Source organism: Sprattus sprattus, assembly GCF_963457725.1.
Source record: "Sprattus sprattus genome assembly, chromosome: 15".
NCBI lineage: Eukaryota > Metazoa > Chordata > Actinopteri > Clupeiformes > Clupeidae > Sprattus > Sprattus sprattus.
Window position 1 is genome coordinate 27459375 of NC_137913.1, and position 22127 is coordinate 27481501.

General features: G+C 42.0%; 1 protein-coding gene across 1 annotated transcript in view; it reads right to left on the reverse strand.

Annotated features, from left to right (window-relative positions):
- adgrd2 (adhesion G protein-coupled receptor D2) overlaps positions 1 to 22127 on the reverse strand; it is a gene marked incomplete at both ends in the record, with an annotated part of 37339 nt that overhangs the window by 13048 nt on the left and 2164 nt on the right. The window contains 10 exons of the mRNA XM_080852662.1: positions 37 to 140; positions 253 to 379; positions 475 to 530; positions 3386 to 3491; positions 3654 to 3762; positions 7625 to 7759; positions 7860 to 7971; positions 13328 to 13594; positions 13913 to 14007; positions 21501 to 21617. Coding sequence (XP_080708788.1) covers positions 37 to 140; positions 253 to 379; positions 475 to 530; positions 3386 to 3491; positions 3654 to 3762; positions 7625 to 7759; positions 7860 to 7971; positions 13328 to 13594; positions 13913 to 14007; positions 21501 to 21617 — 1228 coding nt within the window. The remainder of the gene's footprint in view (positions 1 to 36; positions 141 to 252; positions 380 to 474; positions 531 to 3385; positions 3492 to 3653; positions 3763 to 7624; positions 7760 to 7859; positions 7972 to 13327; positions 13595 to 13912; positions 14008 to 21500; positions 21618 to 22127) is intronic.

Here is a 22127-nt window from a genome sequence, read left to right on the forward strand (position 1 = left end):
TGTAGATTGAAATTACTTTTCCGCACACATACACACCCAACTGCAGTGAAGAGGATGAGCGTGAGAATGAGGCCACATAGGGATATCCCACATCCAATAAACGTCAGCATCTGCAGAGCCTTCTCATCCTCTGGGCTTCTCTGTAATGCACAGAGTAACACACAAGAATGTGTCAAGTCGTCTCGAACGATAATACTCGAGGAGATCAGAGGTCATTTAGCGTCTGGTGTCTAAAGTATGCACAAAATTCACCTCAACTTCATAGATCTGCAGAAGCAATGCAAAGTTGGTGGTGTGATTGCAGGAGCAGGTGGTGGAGTCCTCCTGGGCGGAGAGGACTTCACAGCCATAAGAGGACCAACTTCCTCCATCCTCTGGCCTGAGAAGGTGGTCAACCAACAATATCTTCAGTGAGTCTTTGACCAGTGAGCAAACAACCACAATGTTCAAGGTTTTTTTTTAGGTCATACTCACATGAGGTTAAAATCCCAAAAGGCACACATGGGTTCATAAAGAAAGCCTATGGGATTCTGTATAACAAAAATGTGCAGTATTCAGTTTCAGTGCAGGAAAGTTCAAATTTGAAGCTCTAAGACTGGTAGGGCTGTAACGATATTGGATCGAACCGAGAAATCGCGACACTCTGGGCCACGAACCTGCATCGCGATGCGAGGAGGCAGAACCCGCAACATGCCCTCAGCGGTCACGTGATACAAAAAGTTTGGTTCGCTAGTAAGCCTACACGTGTGCTGTGCGCAATGGCTACCTCAGATGACATTTGAATCGGCCATTTGAATTGTTGGCGCGTGGTTGCCGGATTGTTTGTCGCTGGAGGACTGCTCTGCACGGAGAATAGAAGTGTGTGCGTTAATTGTTCCGTAGCTGTCTCTCCCTCTCCCTCTCCGGAGTTTTGGTTGCAGGTGGTCTAACGCTCCCTCAGAAGAAAGACGTAAGTAAGTAAGTAAGTACATTTTATTTGTATAGCGCCTTTCGCAGACAAAACAGTCACAAAGTGCTTTACAATTCAGTTCAAAGTAGGCCAATGTACAAACACAGGAAGGCATACACACAGCATAAAACCTAACAGGCATATACAAAACCATATAAAAGCAATAAAAGCAAAACAAATTTTAAGACCATACAATAAGATAATAATCAGCACAAGGGTTAATACAGTGGGCCATGTGAAAGGTGTAAAGAATAAATTAACAGAATGCCTGTCTAAAAAGGTGGGTCTTTAAGAGGCTCTTGAAGCGGTCCACTGAGGGAGCAAACCTAAGATCCAGTGGTAGGTCATTCCATAACCTAGGGGCCATGGCTGCGAAAGCGCGGTCGCCACAGGTTTTGAGGCGGGTACGTGGGACAGAAAGAAAGTTTTGATCAGTGGACCTGAGGGATCGTGATACTGAATGGGGGTTGAGTAATTCTACCAGGTAGAGAGGAGCCTGTCGGTGGAAAGATCTGTAGGTAATGGTGAGAATTTTGAACTGTATCCTGTATTTAACGGGGAGCCAGTGGAGGGAGCTAAGGATGGGTGTTATGTGGGAATATCTATTTGTTCTAGTTAGTAGCAGCATTTAGCGGCAGCATTTTGAATGGACTGTAGATGAGAGAGAGCTGATTTCTTGAGAGCTGGGAAAAGGGAGTTGCAGTAGTCAATACGGGATGAGATAAAAGCATGGAGGAGCATTTCCAGTTCAGAATAAGACACAATGGACCTCAGTTTGCTGATGTTTCGCAGATGGAGGAAGCAGGACTTCGTAAGCTGTTTTATGTGGAGCTCAAAAGACAGGGAACCATCAAAGATCACCCCAAGATTTCTCAGGCTTGGGCGGACAAAGGTAGAGTAAGTGCCCAGGTGCTTTGAGATCTCAGATGTTAAAGTGACAGGTGCAAAGACTAAAATTTCTGTTTTGTCCTTATTCAGCTGTAGCCAGTTATCCGCCATCCATACCTTGATGGCGTGCAGGCATACTGAAAGTTTTGATAGGCTGGGTAAATCTTTTTGATTAAAACTAAAATGGAGTTGGAGATCATCGGCATACATATGATAGGGAATGTTAAAATTACGTAAAAGTTGGCCCAAAGGCAGCAGATATAGTGTAAAGAGGAGAGGGCCCAACACTGACCCCTGCGGGACACCGCAGGAGAGGGGGGAGGGGGGAGAGGCAAAGTCCCCAATGGCTACTGAGAAGGTCCTGTCCGACAGATAGGAGGCAAACCACTCTAGTGCAATCCCTGAAATGCCCACCCAGTCATGCAGCCTCTTGATTAAAATATGGTGGTCTATTGTATCAAAGGCTGCACTTAAGACCAGTAACACAAGAACAGAAGTCTCACGTACACTGCGTCGTGTTTTGACCACTGTTTTCCCGTACTTAAATTGTTTTGAGTTAATAGGCTGTGAGAAAGCCACCAGTACTTTATGTAACTTTCTTTGGATCTTTCTGTATTTTGTTTGTATGAATGTGTGTGTGTGCTTTCGTTACTTAACGGCCATCTTGTGATGTACGGGGTTACTGTGTAACCCTTACGTTCAGTTTGTAGTGGTTCCCAAGTGTGCGCATTGTGTGAAAGTGCATACCATAATACGTGGTGTAGTAGTGTGGCGGCTATTCACTAATGTGTGTAGTGTTCTGAAACATTGTAACACGTTTGATTGCTCTGGTTCGTGTGCGTGAGTTGGGTTATTCCAGATCTTATAGCTCTTTTTGGTGGGTGTGTTACTGTTGCCAGTAGCCTGTATATCGCGGGTAATCGTGGGTAACTATGATGGCAGTGTATGAGGGTGTGCGTGTGTGAGAACTGTTTTTGTCATGTCATTAAATACCAGTGACCAGATATTTATTAAACTACAGAAATAAAACGTTTTATTTTGCTAAACTCTTGCCTCCTCGATATTCATTCATTTGATTAGCCTGGGCCCTGTTAATAAAATACGTGGCAGTTAGGGTCTGTCACATTTGACCATACACTGCCATCATAGTTTAAGTTATTTAAGTTATTTGGTTATTTATGTGTTGTTTCCCTCATATTTTTAGGCTATGTTCAAGCCTACTTTTTCAGAAGTTTGTTGAATGTTTTTCAACAGCATTGCTTTGAGTAATAAAAACCTCAATATTTGGTTATAAATTGTTTCTTCATTTTTTTATAGCTCATACTTATTCTAATGTGAAAAAAAATAAAAAATAAAAATAATAATAATAATATCGTGGGGTGTATAGAACCGTGGGTCAAGAATCGTGATACGAATCGAATCGTGAGGTAGGTGTATCGTTACAGCCCTAAAGACTGGTATGTTATATAAACGCCAAATTATAGGACGTAGGATATGAACATACAACAACAATGATATCAGAGATGACAAATAAACAGATATTCTTGCCTGTGTTATATGTTGCAGTTGGAAGTGCACAGGCATACTGATGGGCTGCCCATCCCCAAGAATTGTGCTGGAGATGACTGCTGACCCTAATATGGTGCCCAGGTACCTAGTGTAAATTGGAAAGAAGACTGTAAAAATTAAGCAGGGGTACTGCTGACTTTAAGACTTGCTCTTGATCATTACAATTGTGACAATCATTAAAATCATCAAAGTGCAATTCCCACAAGTCCTAAATAGAGCTAAATACAAGCATGCTGGTGAGGCTCACCTCTGTGTTCCATCGCTGACATTGGGCGACATGGTGATGTTCTCCTCTGTGTTAAAGAGCTGGTGGAGAGAACCATACCAGGTGTTCAGCATCGTGACCTCCCTGAACCCTGCGAAAAAGGGAGAAAAGGAATGGCTTAATGTAGCACCACATATGATGGTAAATAATACACACCTTTTGGAATGTGTAACAGAATTTTACTTTTACTTCTTGTCCAGCCAAACATGAAGTCATTGTTTTCAAGTCGCTGGTGTAGCAAGAGTTCTTGTTTCCCAACCCATGGGCCGCACCATCCACTTGGCCGCCAAAAAGTTTCAGTTTTTTTTTTTTTTCCACAAATTTTCCAAGAAGAACACTCCACGACTTCTCTAGAAAAATAACTAGACCAGACCATAACTATGACAGACCATAACTAGACCATAACTATGACGGCGACGGAGCACGAAAAAAATAGCATTAAACAACAGTTTGTCTGAAACATCACTTATTTTAATCAGGCCCAGCTGAGTGGTCTTGTTTGCATGTTTCATCCCTTGTTTTGAGTGTATGCTATCTTTTGGGTCTATTCTGGTTTATGTCCTTGCTTGTATGCTGTGCACAAATAGGCCTAGGCCTACTGCAACTAAGTTCTCTGTGTGGTTTTATGTTGTTTTCTGGTGCATAATACAATTTTTATGTGGTGCACAATACAATTTTGAAGGCAATATCTACAGTTAGATTTTCTTTTATTCATTTCTAGACTTCCACCTGTAGCAGGTGCCGATGTTGCTTTTTGTGACACATAACAATCACTTATTAGTTAGAATGACTGGATTATAGATTCAACTAGAATGCGTTTCGTGAACGAACTGCGAGAGCGTGCTTGCTCTGTTGCGGCCATCAAGCACAAGCAACTGCAGTTGCCAAGTGCGCATATGTTGTTGAGGGGCCTCAGAGACTGATATCTGAGAACAAAATCTGTGTTTTCTGTGTTCAGTACAACGTTGAATGCAGGTTGTAGGATGAATCTGCCAGCCGTCCAGTGTAACCATCTGCAGTGACACTGAATAGACCTTTTTGTTAAGCAGCACTTTTACTGTATAGCTAGAGAGCACGTGTATCACATTGGTTTATAGTCTGTCAAATTAGTTCTAGTTATTGGTGTTCGTTGGCATAAAAAGTTAGTGTTCTCTTATAAGCCTAGTTTGTACATCTGATTAGAGCTAGCAACCATGAATTGCAGATTAAGGGGTCCCCTATATCAGTGTTCATTTTGGCAGCTATTTTAGATTCAGTCTTAAGACAAAAATGCATATTAGTTTTAGTCACATTTAGTCATAGCTATCCTTCTTAGTTTCAGTCTAGTTTTCGAAAACTGAGCACACTACAACAGCTACGCTTTGTCCAGGTACATCCTCAAACGTTTTTCAGTTAACCTAATGATTCAAGGTCGCTCATGAATCATTACTCCCAGGACACGGGTTAATGTTAACTCACGCTATCGGTCACGCTTAATCCTCTCCAACCACATTAGCAACAAAATAAACTGGTGAGCTAACAAGTTAACCATTCTTTCAGTATAGGTCTAGGTAGCTTACGTTTAGCCCCGTACTCAGATATTACAGCTGCTTAACACAGCCAGGATAGCTAACGTTACCGTAGTAGGAATACAAGCCTTAGCTCACTATATCCACACAACTAAATTCATGAATTACTTCAAATGTTTACTTCACAACTTGAATTAAGGATAATGATCCCCCGTTACGGCTAGCTGAAACTGCCAGTGGATCCTCCCGTGGATGGGAGACGTACAGGCAGCGGCGTCTCCAAAGTTAACGTAACATTAATTTATATGTTAGCTGCTACGGCTAAGACTATCAGTTTCCAATACAATTTCAGTCAGTACACTGAAAATGCTGCCATTCAACTCACCTTAACGAAGTGGAAATACGGTAGCTAGGTTAGAAACGGTAGTTACTCTTATTCTTTTTCCAAGTTGAATTGAGAGGGACAGAGAGTAGAGGTTCCTTGGATTTGGCGCAGGTGTCAGTGAAGCTCAGTGAAGCACAGGTGCAAGCCAGTTTAATGAGCCTATTATGATGTCATAATGCCTCAAAGTTCTGCCATACAAGTCTATGGGGAAAAAAGGGGATGAAAAAGAGGAATAAAAAAGGAGTGGCAAGGCGTACCGCCACGAAAAGATATAGCAGGTTGCACCGAAACGGGCCGGACGTTTCGGTGTTTGAACGGCGTCTGTACCTCGAACGAGCGAGGCCTGATTCGATGCAAGAAAAACGGGCGGAATAAAGAAAATTTATGAAGAACAATAGTTCTTCGGGCAAGCACACTAATTAGACCAGTGGTTCTCAACCGGGGGTACGCGTACCCCTGGGGGTACGTGAAGGTAGTCCAGGGGGTACGTGAGATTTTTTAAAGATATATTTAAAATTAGCCTCCATTCAAAAATCTGTTAAAAATAGTTATTATACGGCTCTTCAGAATGTTCCTAAAAATTCTGTTGATTTGTATCCATATGTGGGTTAAATGTCTACGTTCACAGGTTTGTAATTTCTTGATTCACACTGCGAAAAGTTTATGACCGCTGCCATTGGCAACAAGTTTTTTGCTTCTTTCATTCATTCCGCAAGTATCCTTCCGCAAGTAGTGACGTAACGGAAGGTCATTGAAACTTGAAGTCAGAAGGTTGGTATGCATTTGTGTGAAAAACTATTTTTTTCTTAGCGGAAATCACGAAATGGCAACAAACTCTTTAAAAAGAGGTATTATGGAGGAATGTCTTCTATCGTTTTGGCAAGTAACTGTATTATAAGCGCAATTGTTTTCGCGAAAACATGGGATCTGAACACACACAACTCCTGCTGCACACAGAAGTGCGTTGGCTCTCTCTCGAGGGAGAATATTCAAACGGCTGTGGGAATTACGATCTGAAGTACACACCTTTATGATTGAGCACAGATCTCCGCATGCCACACAGTTGCAAATATGTGCTATCTGGCAGATATATTCAGCAAACTGAACGAACTGAATATATCTGCAGGGAAAGGACACCAGCATTTTAAAACTGTATGACAAGGTGGGAGGCTTCCTGAAGAAATCAGAGCTGTGGAGAAGAGCCTCTGCACAGGGGAATATTACCTGCTTTCCTCCGATGGATGATTTTCTCTCTAGTGAGGATGTGGACAGAGCTCCAGTCAAGTTGGACATCGTGGGACATTTGACGAATTTGGTTAAAACATTTAATTTTCAATTTCCTACTTTCCTGATATGGAGGATAAGTCTACACAGCTGGATTGGGTGAAAACCCCATTTCTCTTGTCCGAAGCATGTGGAAGTAAGCTACCTGTCACTAATCTGGAAACACTCCTAGAAGTGTCATCTGACCGTGGCCTCCAGATGAAGTTTGCCACATCCACACTCACACAGCAGCACCCTGACCTGGGAGAGAGCGCTTTGGAACAGCTACCCTTTGCCTCCACATATTTATGTGAGGCCTCTTTCTCTGCAATGACTGTGATCAAAACAAAGCAGAGAAACAGACTGTGCAGAAGAGCTTGCTCACAGCAGTTGTCTCCCTGTCACCAAGACTGACAAAGATTTTCAGTGAAGCACAAGCACAAGTTTCTTACTAAAATGTAATTGCAAACGCCCTCAGTTCAATGCAACAATGTTCAATCTTCAGTGTTGACAGTTTAATAAATCAGACAATGATGGCATAGCGCTGTGTATTACATATTTTTTTTCAATCAAAAATGCTTTGCGCTGGTTAGGGGGTACTTGGCTCAAAAAATATTTCACAGGGGGTACATCACTGAAAAAAGGTTGAGAACCACTGAATTAGACTAATGGAATATAGATTAGCTCAAAAAAGCAGGGTTTCTGTTGGGCCCCGAGCTGTTACAAATATGAAAAGTTGGGCCTTGGAGTCTAAAAGGTTGGGAACACCTGCTCTAGACAACTTGTGTTGGTTGTACCATTGCTATGGAGTTCTTCCATTTGCTGAGATGACAAGGAGATGCAGTCCAGGCCTGTGCTATTTTCAGAGTGTGGGCCACAAAAGTTTGAACTCTCAGAGGCTTCTCCCAGATTCCTTTTCTGGACCTGCAGTCCTAAAAGAGTCACATATGTTTTTTTTAATAATTAAAAAATGTATTTACATTTAAGTAAAACTTTTTTACAGATGTCAAGGTAGAGAACAATCTGACTTACTGATGTTGTCGCTCTGGATTTGAACAATATCTCTATCAGCTATCAGCAAAGAGTTGAGGTTGGTCACCATGCGGTCTATGCTCCGGACCACAGACATTGGCCCACTAGCAACCTGAAGCACAATGATTTGGAAAAACAATCAAACAAAGATACCAAACAATTTATAGAATATCCCATTAAAGTGGCCATGGCACTTAGATAAAACTTAGATAAAAAAAAAGATTATTCACAATGTCAGATTATAGAAACAAAATGTCACATCATTCAAAGACCTGTGATTAATTTAGAAAACAACAGAACTTAATCGGGAGTGAAAGTGTAATTCTGTCCTTGATCAATTATGTTTCAGAATGTGTAACATTGTGATAAAGACAACCCAGAGCAGGGCTGTAGTGGAGGGTAAACGCAAGTAAACGCAGTTTACGCACCTCTGGAATTTTGGAAATAGCGTTTACGCACCTATTAATAGGGTTTACGCATCTCAAAGTGGCGTTTACGTTATCATGCTAATTCATTGAAAATTGTAGACAGATTCTTTGCAAGCCAGTTAGACATAGCTAAGTGAAATGTTTTAGCTTAGCTATAGAATCTTCCATTTTCGCAGTCATGGTCAAATATAAGTGTTGAAGAAGAGCCTACATGAGTGTTCAATCCAACACAGTATATGAAGTCCTGGCTGGTGAAGCACAGGAGAGGCATGAACCCCAGAACACGCCCATTCTCCAATGGTTAAAGAACAGGGGAAGTGTTTAATTGCAGCATGGTTTCTTTTTATATTATACTTTTCAGCTGTAACACCCTGGGCCTGTTTCCAGAGGCCTTAATTTTTTATTTAGGTCCTATAGAGGTTCTTTCTTTTGTCTCCCCCACCACCCCCTTCGTTTTTGTGAGACCTTCACCTAGTTTTCTTAACTGTTTTCTTGACATTTTATCACCTACAAACTCCAAACACATCTATTCACTGTCATTGATTTAATATGACTTTAACTGATAACATAATGGAATATAGCCAGGTCAGCCTAACAGAGTTGCGACGCTTTGTTGCGTTGCTTCGCGCCGTGTTTCATCGGGTCGAGGAATGTCTGATCTCAAAATTCATAGTTTACCCACCTCTAATTTCACCACTACAGCACTGACCCAGAGATATGCTATAAATCACCTACAATCTTCACAGCAGGTTATACACAGACGTACAGATAACTATCAAGAACGCAATTGACCTGTCGCTAAGCGCCGCCCTTAGAACGCAGATGAACCAATGACATTCCAGCCTGAACTGGACTCGGACATCGTCTCCGATAACTCCATTGAAAACAACAGGGAGGAGACCTTTTTCAATAATTTAATGCTCGATTGATGTTGCTTATGAAAAAAAAAAAAACATGGTCAAACGATGTGCTTGGGGTACACGTAACACCGACAGTAGGTATCCCGATAGGCTGCAGAATGGGGTATATTTCATCCCTTTCCCCAAGCCACAACGGGACAAAAACAAGTGTGTAGGCTAATTGTGGTAATGTAGTTTCAACATAAATGGCCAAACGATGTGCATGGGATAGATACAACACTGATACGAGCTCGTGAGAAGATAGGCAATGGGGTATATTGTATCTCATTTCCTAAACGAAAACAAGACCGGTCCAAAATATCTCCGGTGGGTGGATTAAGCTGTGTGACAGACCGCACAGTGAACGCTACGCTACGTTCATTAGCTGCCATACTCTTGTTAGAATTTCCCATTGCTAAAGCAATCAACTAAGCCTACATGATAAAAGGCATAGGCCTACTCTTATTCACAGTACCTGCTTACTTTCACCACTGATGTTATGCTAGGCTTAGGCAAGTTATCTCTGGTTCAAATTAGCTAACGTTAATGATTCAATAGCTGCGCTAGCGTAACTTTGTCAGTTATGGGACAGTGTATTAAACAAACGATAGGTTTAATAATGGATTAACATGACAACGTGAACGAAACACACGCATGCCGGTGTTGTACCCGATTCAGCACCCCCGTCAGAATATGCACCCCCTTGACGCACCACTCGCTTGCCTAAACAAACGCAGGGGAAAATACTATACTACGATTTCATTATTTGTGAAAGAGATGGAAGAGAAGAACACAAGTGATTACAGTCTTTAGAACTGTTCTAAAGAGTACAAACAACCGATGTTTTTCTATGCAACCCTTGACGCACCACTCGCTTGATCGGAAAGGAAAGCAGTTCGCCTAAATAAACGCATGGAAAAATACTATACTACGATTTCATTATTTGTGAAAGAGATGGAAGAGAAGAACACAAGTGATTACAGTCTTTAGAACTGTTCTAAAGAGTACAAACAACCGATGTTTTTCTTTCAAAAACCTCGGATAATAGCGAACGCAAAAGAACACCTTTTTGTTCTGTGGAAATATATAGCCTACCCAAGCCATGACTACAAAATTAATTAATGTAATTTTGAATTAGCAAGTTGAATGTATTTGACACGGTGTTTCACAAGACTAAATAACGAAATGCAGTTTAGTATCTAACAGGAAGTGCAAATAAGCAGAAAGTGCAGAATATGTGCATATGAATGGCAGTGGTATATACTGGGATATTATAAGATACAGTATGATACTGTAGCCTACTCTGCTTACTCATACTAGTCCCATGTCTGTACTCTGAAAAGCATTTGATGATCGCATCAACAGAATTCTTTTAAAGGGGGGGGGGGGTGCATATCACGACAGGCCAATTTCATACCATGCAGAATAAGCACCCACTGTTCAATTCTGCTAGGAAGGTGGCACATGCATGAAACTCACTCTGCCTACTCATACTAGTCCCATGTCTGTACTCTGAAAAGCATTTGATGTTGGGGTCAACAGAATTCTTTTAAAGGGGGGGTGCATATCACGACAGGCCTATTTTCACACCAGTCAGAATAAGCACCCCCTGTTCAATTCTACTAGGAAGGTGGTACATGCATGAAACTTACTCTGCTTACTCATACCAGTCCCTTGGCTGTACTCAGAAAAGCATTTGATGTCGGAGTCAACAGAATTCTTTTAAAGGGGGGGGGTGCATATCACGACAGGCCTATTTTCACACCGGTCAGAATAAGCACCCCCCCCCTTTAAAAGAATTCTGTTGACTCCAATATCAAATGCTTTTCAGAGTACAGCCAAGGGACTAGTATGAGTAAGCAGAGTGAGTTTCATGCATGTGACACCTTCCTAGTAGAATTGAACAGGGGGTGCTTATTCTGACTGGTGTGAAAATAGGCCGGTCGTGATATGCACCCCCTCCTTTAAAATAATCCTGTTGATCCGATCATCAAATGCTTTTCAGAGTACCTACATGGGACTAGTATGAGTAAGCACAGTGAGTTTCATCCATGTGACACCTTCCTAGTAGAATTGAACAGGGGGGTGCTTATTCTGACTGGTGTAAAAATAGGCCTGTCGTGATATGCGCCCCCTCCTTTAAAATAATCCTGTTGATCCGATCATCAAATGCTTTTCAGAGTACCTACATGGGACTAGTATGAGTAAGCACAGTGAGTTTCATCCATGTGACACCTTCCTAGTAGAATTGAACAGGGGGGTGCTTATTCTGACTGGTGTAAAAATAGGCCTGTCGTGATATGCACCCCCCCTTTAAAAGAATTCTGTTGATCCGATCATCAAATGCTTTTCAGAGTACAGACATGGGACTAGTATGAGTAGGCAGAGTGAGTTTCATGCATGTGCCACCTTCCTAGCAGAATTGAACAGTGGGTGCTTATTCTGCATGGTATGAAATTGGCCTGTCGTGATATGCACCCCCCCCCCCCCTTTAAAAGAATTCTGTTGATGCGATCATCAAATGCTTTTCAGAGTACAGACATGGGACTAGTATGAGTAAGCAGAGTACAGTATCATACTGTATCTTATAATATCCCAGTATATACCACTGCCATTCATATGCACATATTCTGCACTTTCTGCTTATTTGCACTTCCTGTTAGATACTAAACTGCATTTCGTTATTTAGTCTTGTGAAACACCGTGTCAAATACATTCAACTTGCTAATTCAAAATTACATTAATTAATTTTGTAGTCATGGCTTGGGTAGGCTATATATTTCCACAGAACAAAAAGGTGTTCTTTTGCGTTCGCTATTATCCGAGGTTTTTGAAAGAAAAACATCGGTTGTTTGTACTCTTTAGAACAGTTCTAAAGACTGTAATCACTTGTGTTCTTCTCTTCCATCTCTTTCACAAATAATGAAATCGTAGTATAGTATTTTTCCATGCGTTTATTTAGGCGAACTGCTTTCCTTTCCGATCAAGCGAGTGGTGCGTCAAGGGTTGCATAGAAAAACATCGGTTGTTTGTACTCTTTAGAACAGTTCTAAAGACTGTAATCACTTGTGTTCTTCTCTTCCATCTCTTTCACAAATAATGAAATCGTAGTATAGTATTTTCCCCTGCGTTTGTTTAGGCAAGCGAGTGGTGCGTCAAGGGGGTGCATATTCTGACGGGGGTGCTGAATCGGGTACAACACCGGTAATTAAAAAGGTTACATTAACAAGCTAAACAGTTAGGACCATAGCCATGGTTTGGACACTGTCCTGTCAGGGGCAGGTTCCTGCTAGTTAATAAACGTAGGTGTACATCTCGGTGCCTTCCAGATTAGTTAAATTAACTGACTGTGAATTTATTGTATCTTTCCCATGCGGTGCATGAACAATGCTGGTATTGGATGTATTTATCTGCAATCGCGATGACCGTGAGTTAGGCTTCTCCCTCTTGCATTGAACTCTGTAAATTCTCGCCTCAAATTTAAGCTTGTTATCCACCATATCGAGTTTTAAATTGTATACATATCCCTCCATTGCATAATTAAGTCCCTTTTGAAGCCTTCTAGGCGAAATCAGGTCCTTTTGTCTCCAAAAGTTGTCTAGAGCCTCTTAGGATATAGTTTTGTCACTGATAGCTGCCATTGTAAACTCTAGTCAGCTCTGATAAAGTGTCCGATTTAGCAGCTGTCACAATGGGGGGCGGGGCTTAGCGATAGGTCAATTAAAGCTATAATCTTCACTGCTTTCAAGTATTGTGATTCTTTATAAAACAATTGGGTTCTAGCGCGTAATTTAGCTGTTTCTGATTGGACGAGAGACGTTACATGCTATAGGTTATTCGTCAACATACCTACAGTTACGGGACTTTTCACAGCTAAAAATAAATCACTCCGCGATGAAACATTCGCATTGATGATAACCGTTCATTCAAAGTTTTTAAAATTCCAAACCAAGACGTTGACAATGGAACTATTTTTTGTTGCGGAGAAACAATGGCGAAATAAACCATTTTTAATCAATAACTTCGGCCTCGATGGCTACGGCCGAACACCACCCGTGGGATTATCCCTTAGGCTACCTACCCCACTCCCACGAGTGCTATATTGCTTAATTATACTACTAGCCTAGCATAAAAGGTTTACCTCTTTGACCACATTCCACATACGGCCATTGTCGGAGCTAATTATGTTGTCCGCCACCGTGATGAAATGTTGACTTAGGAGCTCGGCTGCTGGTTGGCTCTTGTTAGCAACGGTGGGCACTTCAGCTGCACGAGACAGGATCTGCACGAGCGCCAGCACATCGGCAGGTTCGAGGGGCTCCCGCGTTTCACTCAGAGCTTGCCGCGAGACATTCAGGAGGTGAGACGCCTGTACCCAGGTAATCCCTGCTAAAGGCTCCTCCAAAACCTGCGTAGCAAATGTATGTCGAGACCGTGAACATCAAGCTGGCTTTACCATAGAAATGTACTTTGTATTTCCTGAATCCACATTTACGCTTTTTTTTATTAGACCTACACACACAAAACCAACACTAGCCTATTTGAAAACAAATCTGCCTGACTGACATTTTCGCAAACACTTTAAATTAGAAAACCATATTGTTTGAGAATATCAAAGGAAATGTTATTTAGAATTATGAATCAGACTGATCTTTTAGGTAGTTTACTACCACATATCCATTGATGATGGTACAGCAGTAGCCTACCATGTTGGAGGGAAGTCTACCTGTGAATCCCCAGAGACCTGCATCAGGTGGCTCATGAAAGGACTTGGATGAGAGCTCTGGGCTTCTTTCAACTCTTTCATGATTAGATAACGCTCTGTCAGAAAAAAACAGAATAAATGAATTCTCCAAATGAAGTACATGCGAAAGTAAAACTGTGTGCTTATCAGTGGCGGTTCTAGACCATTTTTACTAGGGGGGCCAAGGAGGGGCCAGGGTTTAACCAGGGGGGCACATAAAAAAACCGCAACAAATTATATTTAAAGATTATAAACCTGAATTACTTTAAAAACATATAAACACGTATAACTTAACTTAACATTATAACAATGAGTTCAGGTGCAAAAGGGCCATAGGGCCATAGGTAGGGCCATAAAAAATGAAAATGAAAAATACATTACAGGGTGCAAATACAGTAGCCTGGGTGCCATCCGTTTGTACGCGTTCCACTGATTGCTGCCTTCTCGCTGAACAAACGTTTGTTCAGCTTGATCAGTGGAACGCGTACAAATGGATGGCACCCAGGCTACAAATACAGAGCATCAATTCAACTTTTGACACTGTGTGGGCAGGGACCAAAGCAGGACGGGCTCTTCTCTGATTGGTCCTGATTTGACAGCAGGTAGTGATGTTACAAATGAACCCGAGGCTTCGGAGCTTGTGTCGCGAAAATGAAGCACTACCTCACCGGAGCGCGTATCGAGGCTTGTATCGTTTTGCCGAGATGACGTCACCGACGACGTCTGAAGCCTCATTTGAATCAAGTGCTTCACCAAGTGGTTCGTTCGTTCACTTTTCGCGGGACGCTTCGACTATACGACGGCCCAAAACTCATCTTGTATTCGTGGTAGTTATTGTCAGTGGTTGGAGAATAAGCGATAGTTGGAGATTTAGATTGTTTGGTGTTGTTGGTAGTATAGAATATTTGAGATAGAGTTATAGAGCCAGTTAGAAAGAGAAAGAACTTGATCCAGTTGCACAAAGCACTTTCTCCCCCTTTTCAGTGCCCTGCACTGACCAGTTGTCCAGAAGCACTAATTGGTTTTACAAAAGTACTGACCAGTATTCCAAAAGCACTTTCACTCTGTTCCAACGGCATAGAGAGTAAAGATAATTTACAGGCTTTTTTTGTTTAATGTAAAGGACCGTTTAAAATTCGCTTTGGTCAGGACTCGAAACTAAACAGTCACACGTGCCAGCCGACGTCACTTACCGTTGTGCCACCATGTAATCCTTAATTTGCAGATCAAACTATTATTAGAACAAAGAATACAAAAATAAAGCCTTTATTGTACTTGTATTCGCCTACTATGGAATTTTAATTAATGGAGAAACGTTTTCTTCCACCATACGTTTGTGTGCATGTTATTTTAGCAGGCCTTGCGCACCACAACAAATTTAACAAATTCACTGTTCCGAGAAAATCTTTCTTACACCGTATTTTTATTGACCTGCAGGTGTCACTAGAGAGCGAACGACGCTTCGAGTAGTGAACCTTTTTTCAACACGTCTGGCTGGAAAGCTTCGAGGGTTCATGAAGCTTCATTTCGCCATCACTAACAGCAGGTCAGGAGAGTCTCATATTCACGACAACTGTTTACCAAAACTCTGTTAAGTAGCTACAGGGGCGGACTGGCCATCGGGGGTACCGGGGAAATCCCCGGTGGGCCGACGGCACAAAACGCCAGCCCACCGTCGTCATCAACCGGCCCAGCGCCATCCGGCCCACTCCCAGCGCATGTTAGTACAATTTTTTCCAGGCCGTTGACGACAACATAAGTCTTGTTTTCTCTAAGAACTACAACCATAGAAAAGCACTGACTGAATTTTATACTCCTACTCGCGATCGGTCTTTACACTTATGGTGACTATTTTTCGATTTTTAAAAAAAGTCTCGTCTTGAATGTGTTTTACTGACTTCGGAAGTTCAACGTAAGAAAATATCTCCACCTTATTAATGAACACCTGAAAATTGGTTCTAGCCTACCTAAATTGAGACCGTTATGATCTGGTAAAATAAGCAAGCTGGTGCTGTTGTCACCATCAAGATTATTTATTTTAACATGTTAGCCGTAGTCACTTGCTTACAATCGATGAGCAAGCTATCCATGGTGGTAGTTGTAAATAGGCCAATCTTATCATTTCTATTAACTGGTGTCAAATAAGTTTACCAGCTAGTTTGTTATGCTGAAATCAATGTGTAACACACAACACTTACATTACAAACAATGTTCATATGTTATCTAGATTGGTAATATGTTATATAGAGGTGTTGACTTGGCCAAGTAAAGCTTGCGTTTCACAACACTTACATTATAAACAATGTTAATATGTTATCTAGATTGAGGAACCTGCAGGCTTGTCTGTTTGAGTAGCTGGCTGAAAGCAAAAAAAGTGGTAGGCTTACCTTTTATTGGTAACCTAACTCTTACGATTCATTGTTGTTGTTTTTTTTTCAAATAAGAGGCCTGGGGCCGTATTCACAAAGAATCTTAGGGCTAAAAGTAGCTCATAAGTGGCGAATTTAGGAGAAACTCCTAAAAATAATGGGCGTGTCAGTCTTAAATTTAGGACTCCTATTTTTTTTTACTAAGAGCAATTCACAAAATATTTTATCCCTAAAAGTAGCACCTAAGTCTAGGACAGCTTAAAACTCCTCATGAGGACTCCTAAGTCACTAAGACCTATTCACAAAAAGTCTTAAAATGGCTGAAGCCAGACGTAACGTGTTGGAGACAATGAACGACTCTGAATTGTTGAGAAGATATCGTTTAAACCGTGAAGGCATCAACATTTTACTAGAATTAGTGCGGGATGCAATTACTTCTCCAACTATCCGAAACAACCCAATCAGTCCGGAAGTTAAATGTTTGATAACATTACGATTTTTGGCGATTTTTGGCGTTTGCAGGAATGCCCGGTGTCGTGGGTGCCATCGATGGAACACACATTAAAATAATTGCTCCATCCAGAGATGAGGACGTCTTTGTAAACCGCAAAAAGGTACATTCAATTAATACACAGATAGTGTTTGATCCAAATTTCACAATCATGGATATTGTTGCGAAGTGGCCTGGATCTACTCACGATTCGCGCATTTTAATGGAGAGCGCGGTCTGCGCCAGCTTTTTGAGCGGCACCATGTACCTGCTTGATGCCACTTGTTGGGTGACAGTGGCCATCCATGCAAGACATGGCTTTTGACACCCTTCCTCAATCCACAACCGGGAGCACAGTTGAACTAGAACATGCAAGTATACGCATGAGGCCTATTTTGGTGACACAATACCTGTAGCCGCGACGGCTCTTTTAAAGTCCACTCCGCAATCTCCATCCTACATTGTGACTGGAGCGCATACCACCGCTTCTCGCAGTCATCGGCAGAGCGACACACGGCAGGGAATGAAGCATTTATGTTAAGACATATGTCCTCCCATGCCTCACGCATAGTTTGCAGGGTGCTTTAATTATTACTTCTTTGATTTCATGCAATTTCCGTGTTTTTTTCGGCAATTTCTCTTTCTCTTAACATGCAAAGCGTCATTCTCGTTGGATGCACAAACTTGTCATCATGCGTGTGCATTCTGCTAAGTGCACTGTCCATAACTATTTAATATGACTTCATTTGAAGCCTAGGTTATTCTCTTATTTTCTGTTTATTTAGTGGGATCGTTAGGGGGATGTTAGGACTGAGTTTTTAATGAGAGAGCCTGTCAACAACCAATCACCGTCCTCACCCCTTCTAAACTCGTGCATGAGAAGCGACGTCATCCATAGCAACGGAGTTTTTATCTTAAGCTTAGGAGTTGGTATTATCCTTAGTATGAGTAGGTCTCAGAGCAGTTGTGAATTACTTTTAAGAAATGACTCCTACGTAAAAGGTTTTAGCGCGAGTTAGGAGCACTCCTAGTGGTAAGATAAAAGGCTTTGTGAATACGGCCCCTGACTGCTATGTTCACAGCAAACTTGAAAAAAAAGAAATGGTAAAGCCATGGTTTGACTGCACTATAGGCTGAGTCCTTGTTGACCTGAGATGTGCACTTTAGAATTGTATTTTGTACCGCCCTGTTTGGCAATGTCTGATAACCATCTGATCTGATCTATTCATCTAGCAACCTATACCTACCTTGGAGTGTTACAATAGCCAGTATCATTTTATTCCATGTGTCCATCCAGGCAAATTGGTGGATCCAAATGTTATTAAAAAACAAGCATATATGATGTAATTTATTTGTTATCATCCAAAATAATGTTAAGTGTATGGGTATTTTTCCCAGTAGGCCACTGACTGGTCGATACGTGCGATCCATTGAGTGGGCAATGCGGCGTGTACTTAGTGGGCCGCGCGCCGGGTATTGAGAGGGCCGGTCTGACAGTAACTCCCGGGCCACTTTTTCCCCCCAGTCCGCCCCTGAGTAGCTACATATGTCTTTGTATGGTGAAGAAGACTGACATTTAATGACGAGCCGAAGTAACAGTACCCATTAAACCTGTTTTGATTAAATACTAGTGGTGATTGTGGCATTTGACCCAGGATCACTTAATTAATTCCAGGAAAAAGTCAGTTCTCATGACAGGCAATGTTATCTGCCCCTCATGTTATTAATGCTTAATGCTAACGTATTTTCTATCACAGTTAAACATGCAATACTATGTGATTGTTTTTAGAAAACGAATGTTACGTGATGAGATTACTCAAATGTAGTCTGCATGTCTGCTCAGTTTAACAGTGCTACCCAAGCAAAGGTTTGAAAAGAACTTCAAGCTTCAGACTTTCTGTTAGGGAAACAGCTTTCTATCTGCCAGGCAAATGGCAGGCTCATGACAACACGCGCAACCTTTGGGAGCATGAACTGCACCGAGTAAATTTTGCGCAACCGTTAACCCCCAACGCTGTAGCAAGCAGCCGCCTTTAAGAAGTCGCGCAAGGGTCGCACAAGGGGCTTGCGCGGCCTCTTGCGCTTGCGCTTGCGCTTGCGCTTACGCTTACGTAAGGAAGCATGAATCAGCCTTAAGGCCTGCATTCTATCAACGAATGATACGAGACGAGGTTACTAAAATATTCTGCATGTCTACTCAGTTTTACAGTGCTTCCCAAGTAAAGGTTTGAAAAGAACTTCAAGCTTCAGACTTTCTGTTAGGGAACCTGTTATCTATCTGCAGAGCAAATGTCAGGCTCATACAAAAACATTAACGTGAATTACTTGATGCTAATACCTAGCGCGGTGTCTATAGGATTTTCCATATACGTTAGCATTAAGCTAACGTATTTTCTACCACAGTTAAACATGCAATACTATGTGATTGTTTTTAGAAAACGAATGTTACGTGATGAGATTACTCAAATGTAGTATGCATGTCTGCTCAGTTTAACAGTGCTACCCAAGCAAAGGTTTGAAAAGAACTTCAAGCTTCAGACTTTCTGTTAGGGAAACAGCTTTCTATCTGCCAGGCAAATGGCAGGCTCATGACAACACGCGCAACCTTTGGGAGCATGAACTGCACCGAGTAAATTTTGCGCAACCGTTAACCCCCAACGCTGTAGCAAGCAGCCGCCTTTAACGGTTGCGCAAAATTTACTCGGTGCAGTTCATGCTCCCAAAGGTTGCGCGTGTTGTCATGAGCCTGCCATTTGCCTGGCAGATAGAAGGCTGTTTCCCTAACAGAAAGTCTGAAGCTTGAAGTTCTTTTCAAACCTTTGCTTGGGTAGCACTGTTTAACTGAGCAGACATGCAGACTACATTTGAGTAATCTCATCACGTAACATTCGTTTTCTAAAAACAATCACATAGTATTGCATGTTTTACTGTGGTAGAAAATACGTTAGCTTAATGCTAACGTATATGGAAAATCCTATAGACACCGCGCTAGGTATTAGCATCAAGTAATTCACGTTAATGTTTTTGTATGAGCCTGACATTTGCTCTGCAGATAGATAACAGGTTCCCTAACAGAAAGTCTGAAGCTTGAAGTTCATCAATGAAACCTCATCTCGTATCATTCGTTGATAGAATGCAGGCTGCGAGGCTCGCGTAAGGGCTTACGTAAAAAATGACGCAAGTCTAGAAAAAGGGGCCGACGCACGCAAGACGTAAGAAGTCGCGCAAGGGTTGCGCAAGGGGCTTGCGCGGCCTCTTGCGCTTGCGCTTACGCTTACGTAAGGAAGCATGAATCAGCCTTTAGAAGTCGCGCAAGGGTCGCGCAAGGGGCTTGCGCGGCCTCTTGCGCTTGCGCTTACGCTTACGTAAGGAAGCATGAATCAGCCTTTAGCAATCAAAGCGCAGGAATCTAAAGCAAGCTAGTAGCTAGATATGTTACCTACTGGCAGATAACAGCGACTATGTCAAGAGAACTGACTCTTTTTTTATCCTGGAATTATTAAAGTGATCGTGAAAGACTGTATGACCCACACAAATTCTTGTCGTCGTGAAATCAAATTTGTTCAGTTCGTCTATGACAATTTGAATACACATAAGATCTGGGAAAGTCAACAGGCATAGGATATTTCCATCTTTTGGTTCTTGAAAATAGCACTGTGGTTATTTTTCCTTCTTCCCTGCCTTCATGTGGCAGAGAAATCAACAGCTCAGCCGGTAGACAGTTGTATATGATCACTATGGTTACCACTACAGGCACAGGCAGACTACCAGCTCCTCTGAAGAACCAGCGATCCATTAATGAAAGAGAGCGAGCCAAAAATTTCATTCGTAGCTCCTCTCTCCAACAAGCACCACACATGGCAAACTACAGTGATTTGGTGCGCCGCTTTAATTTGCCCGTATCAACGTTGCGTCGCATTAATACCGCTTTTGGCGCTCGGGTGTTTTTTTTTTGTTGGTCAGCAAGGGGTGGCTGCAGGGGTGGCCAGGGACATGTCTACGGGGGCACGGGCCACCCCAGGCCTCCGTGTAGAACCACCACTGGTGCTTATTCACGTTTGTATGGGAGGCACAGGGTGCGATTTGCCGGGGGGGATGGTGGGGATTTACCCCCCCCCCCCTCTGGTTTTTACATCCCCACCTCAGCTGGATGAATTTCATACATGGGGGGATAACCCTCAATTATTAAAAAAACTATGAAAAAACAGACAGGTTGTGACAGCGTCTTACACTTGCTTACATCGCTGGCACTAACGTTCACCTTACCCGAACTGTCGGCATTCTCAGAATTGGCGAACGTCCCCATGCACATAAACACATTGTATACATTGTAACAATAACATTACATACACGAAAATTAGCAAAGCCAGCTAATTAGGGTACTGTACAATGAAACGAGTCCAGAGCAGCATATCGTCCTTTTTAACAGGACCCGCACAAAAAAAATCTCTAACCTCTACACAACTTAAGGCAGTCACAGTGGAAGAAGTTGAAAGGAATGACCTACCCCAGGAGAAGTCCGGTGATTTTATATACTGTTCAAAATGTAACCTAATAGTGTCTATTGTTAATTTGAAGAGAATTAGGCCTATGTATTGCTTGTTTTTTATGATAACCCTGGGGAGGCACATGTATATTATTGTGAGTGTGAATGTGCATCATCTGTGTCTCTCTGTGTCCGGTGTTTGTGTGGGTTTGTCTCTGGTCTCACTTTTGCTGGTTCTACAGATAAACGGTAGTTCCTTGGAGCAGAGCTGTTTGCTGTAATTTAGTGAGGTCCAGCCCTCCAGGACATCACAATCGTCTCTCGCCCTCTGCCTCAGTTTACCTGTGGGGAGGAAGCAGTTATCCTCACTCACGCTGTTGAGCAAATCATGTTTAACATTAAAACTGGCAATTTCAACTGAGACCCAATGTTATGTATGAATAATGGAGGCATGGCTGGAATGTCCCATGTCCAGTATATTCCCATTCGAGAAACCGCTCCTTACAATTAGCCACAACTGTTGAACATATTGTTGATTTCATTGAATTATTCATAGTAAGGGGTTTGTGAGTAGCTATAAAGTCGTTTCACAGAAAATTGGCCTGTCAAAAATGTTGTCAGCTATGTAAACCTTTTAATATCAATCCCTAATGGTAGCCATATTTCATTAATAGCCCTGAACGAAGATAAAATGGGCTCTTTTATACTAATAAAAATAGCTTAATTTAATTCTCAGACACCCTATGACTTTAGGAAATCCCCAGAACTATTTTCCCATGGTCCATTTGCCTGCTTCTTGACCCTGGTCTGTTCAGGATCATCTGTCACTATCGCAGACGACATCTGTATGGC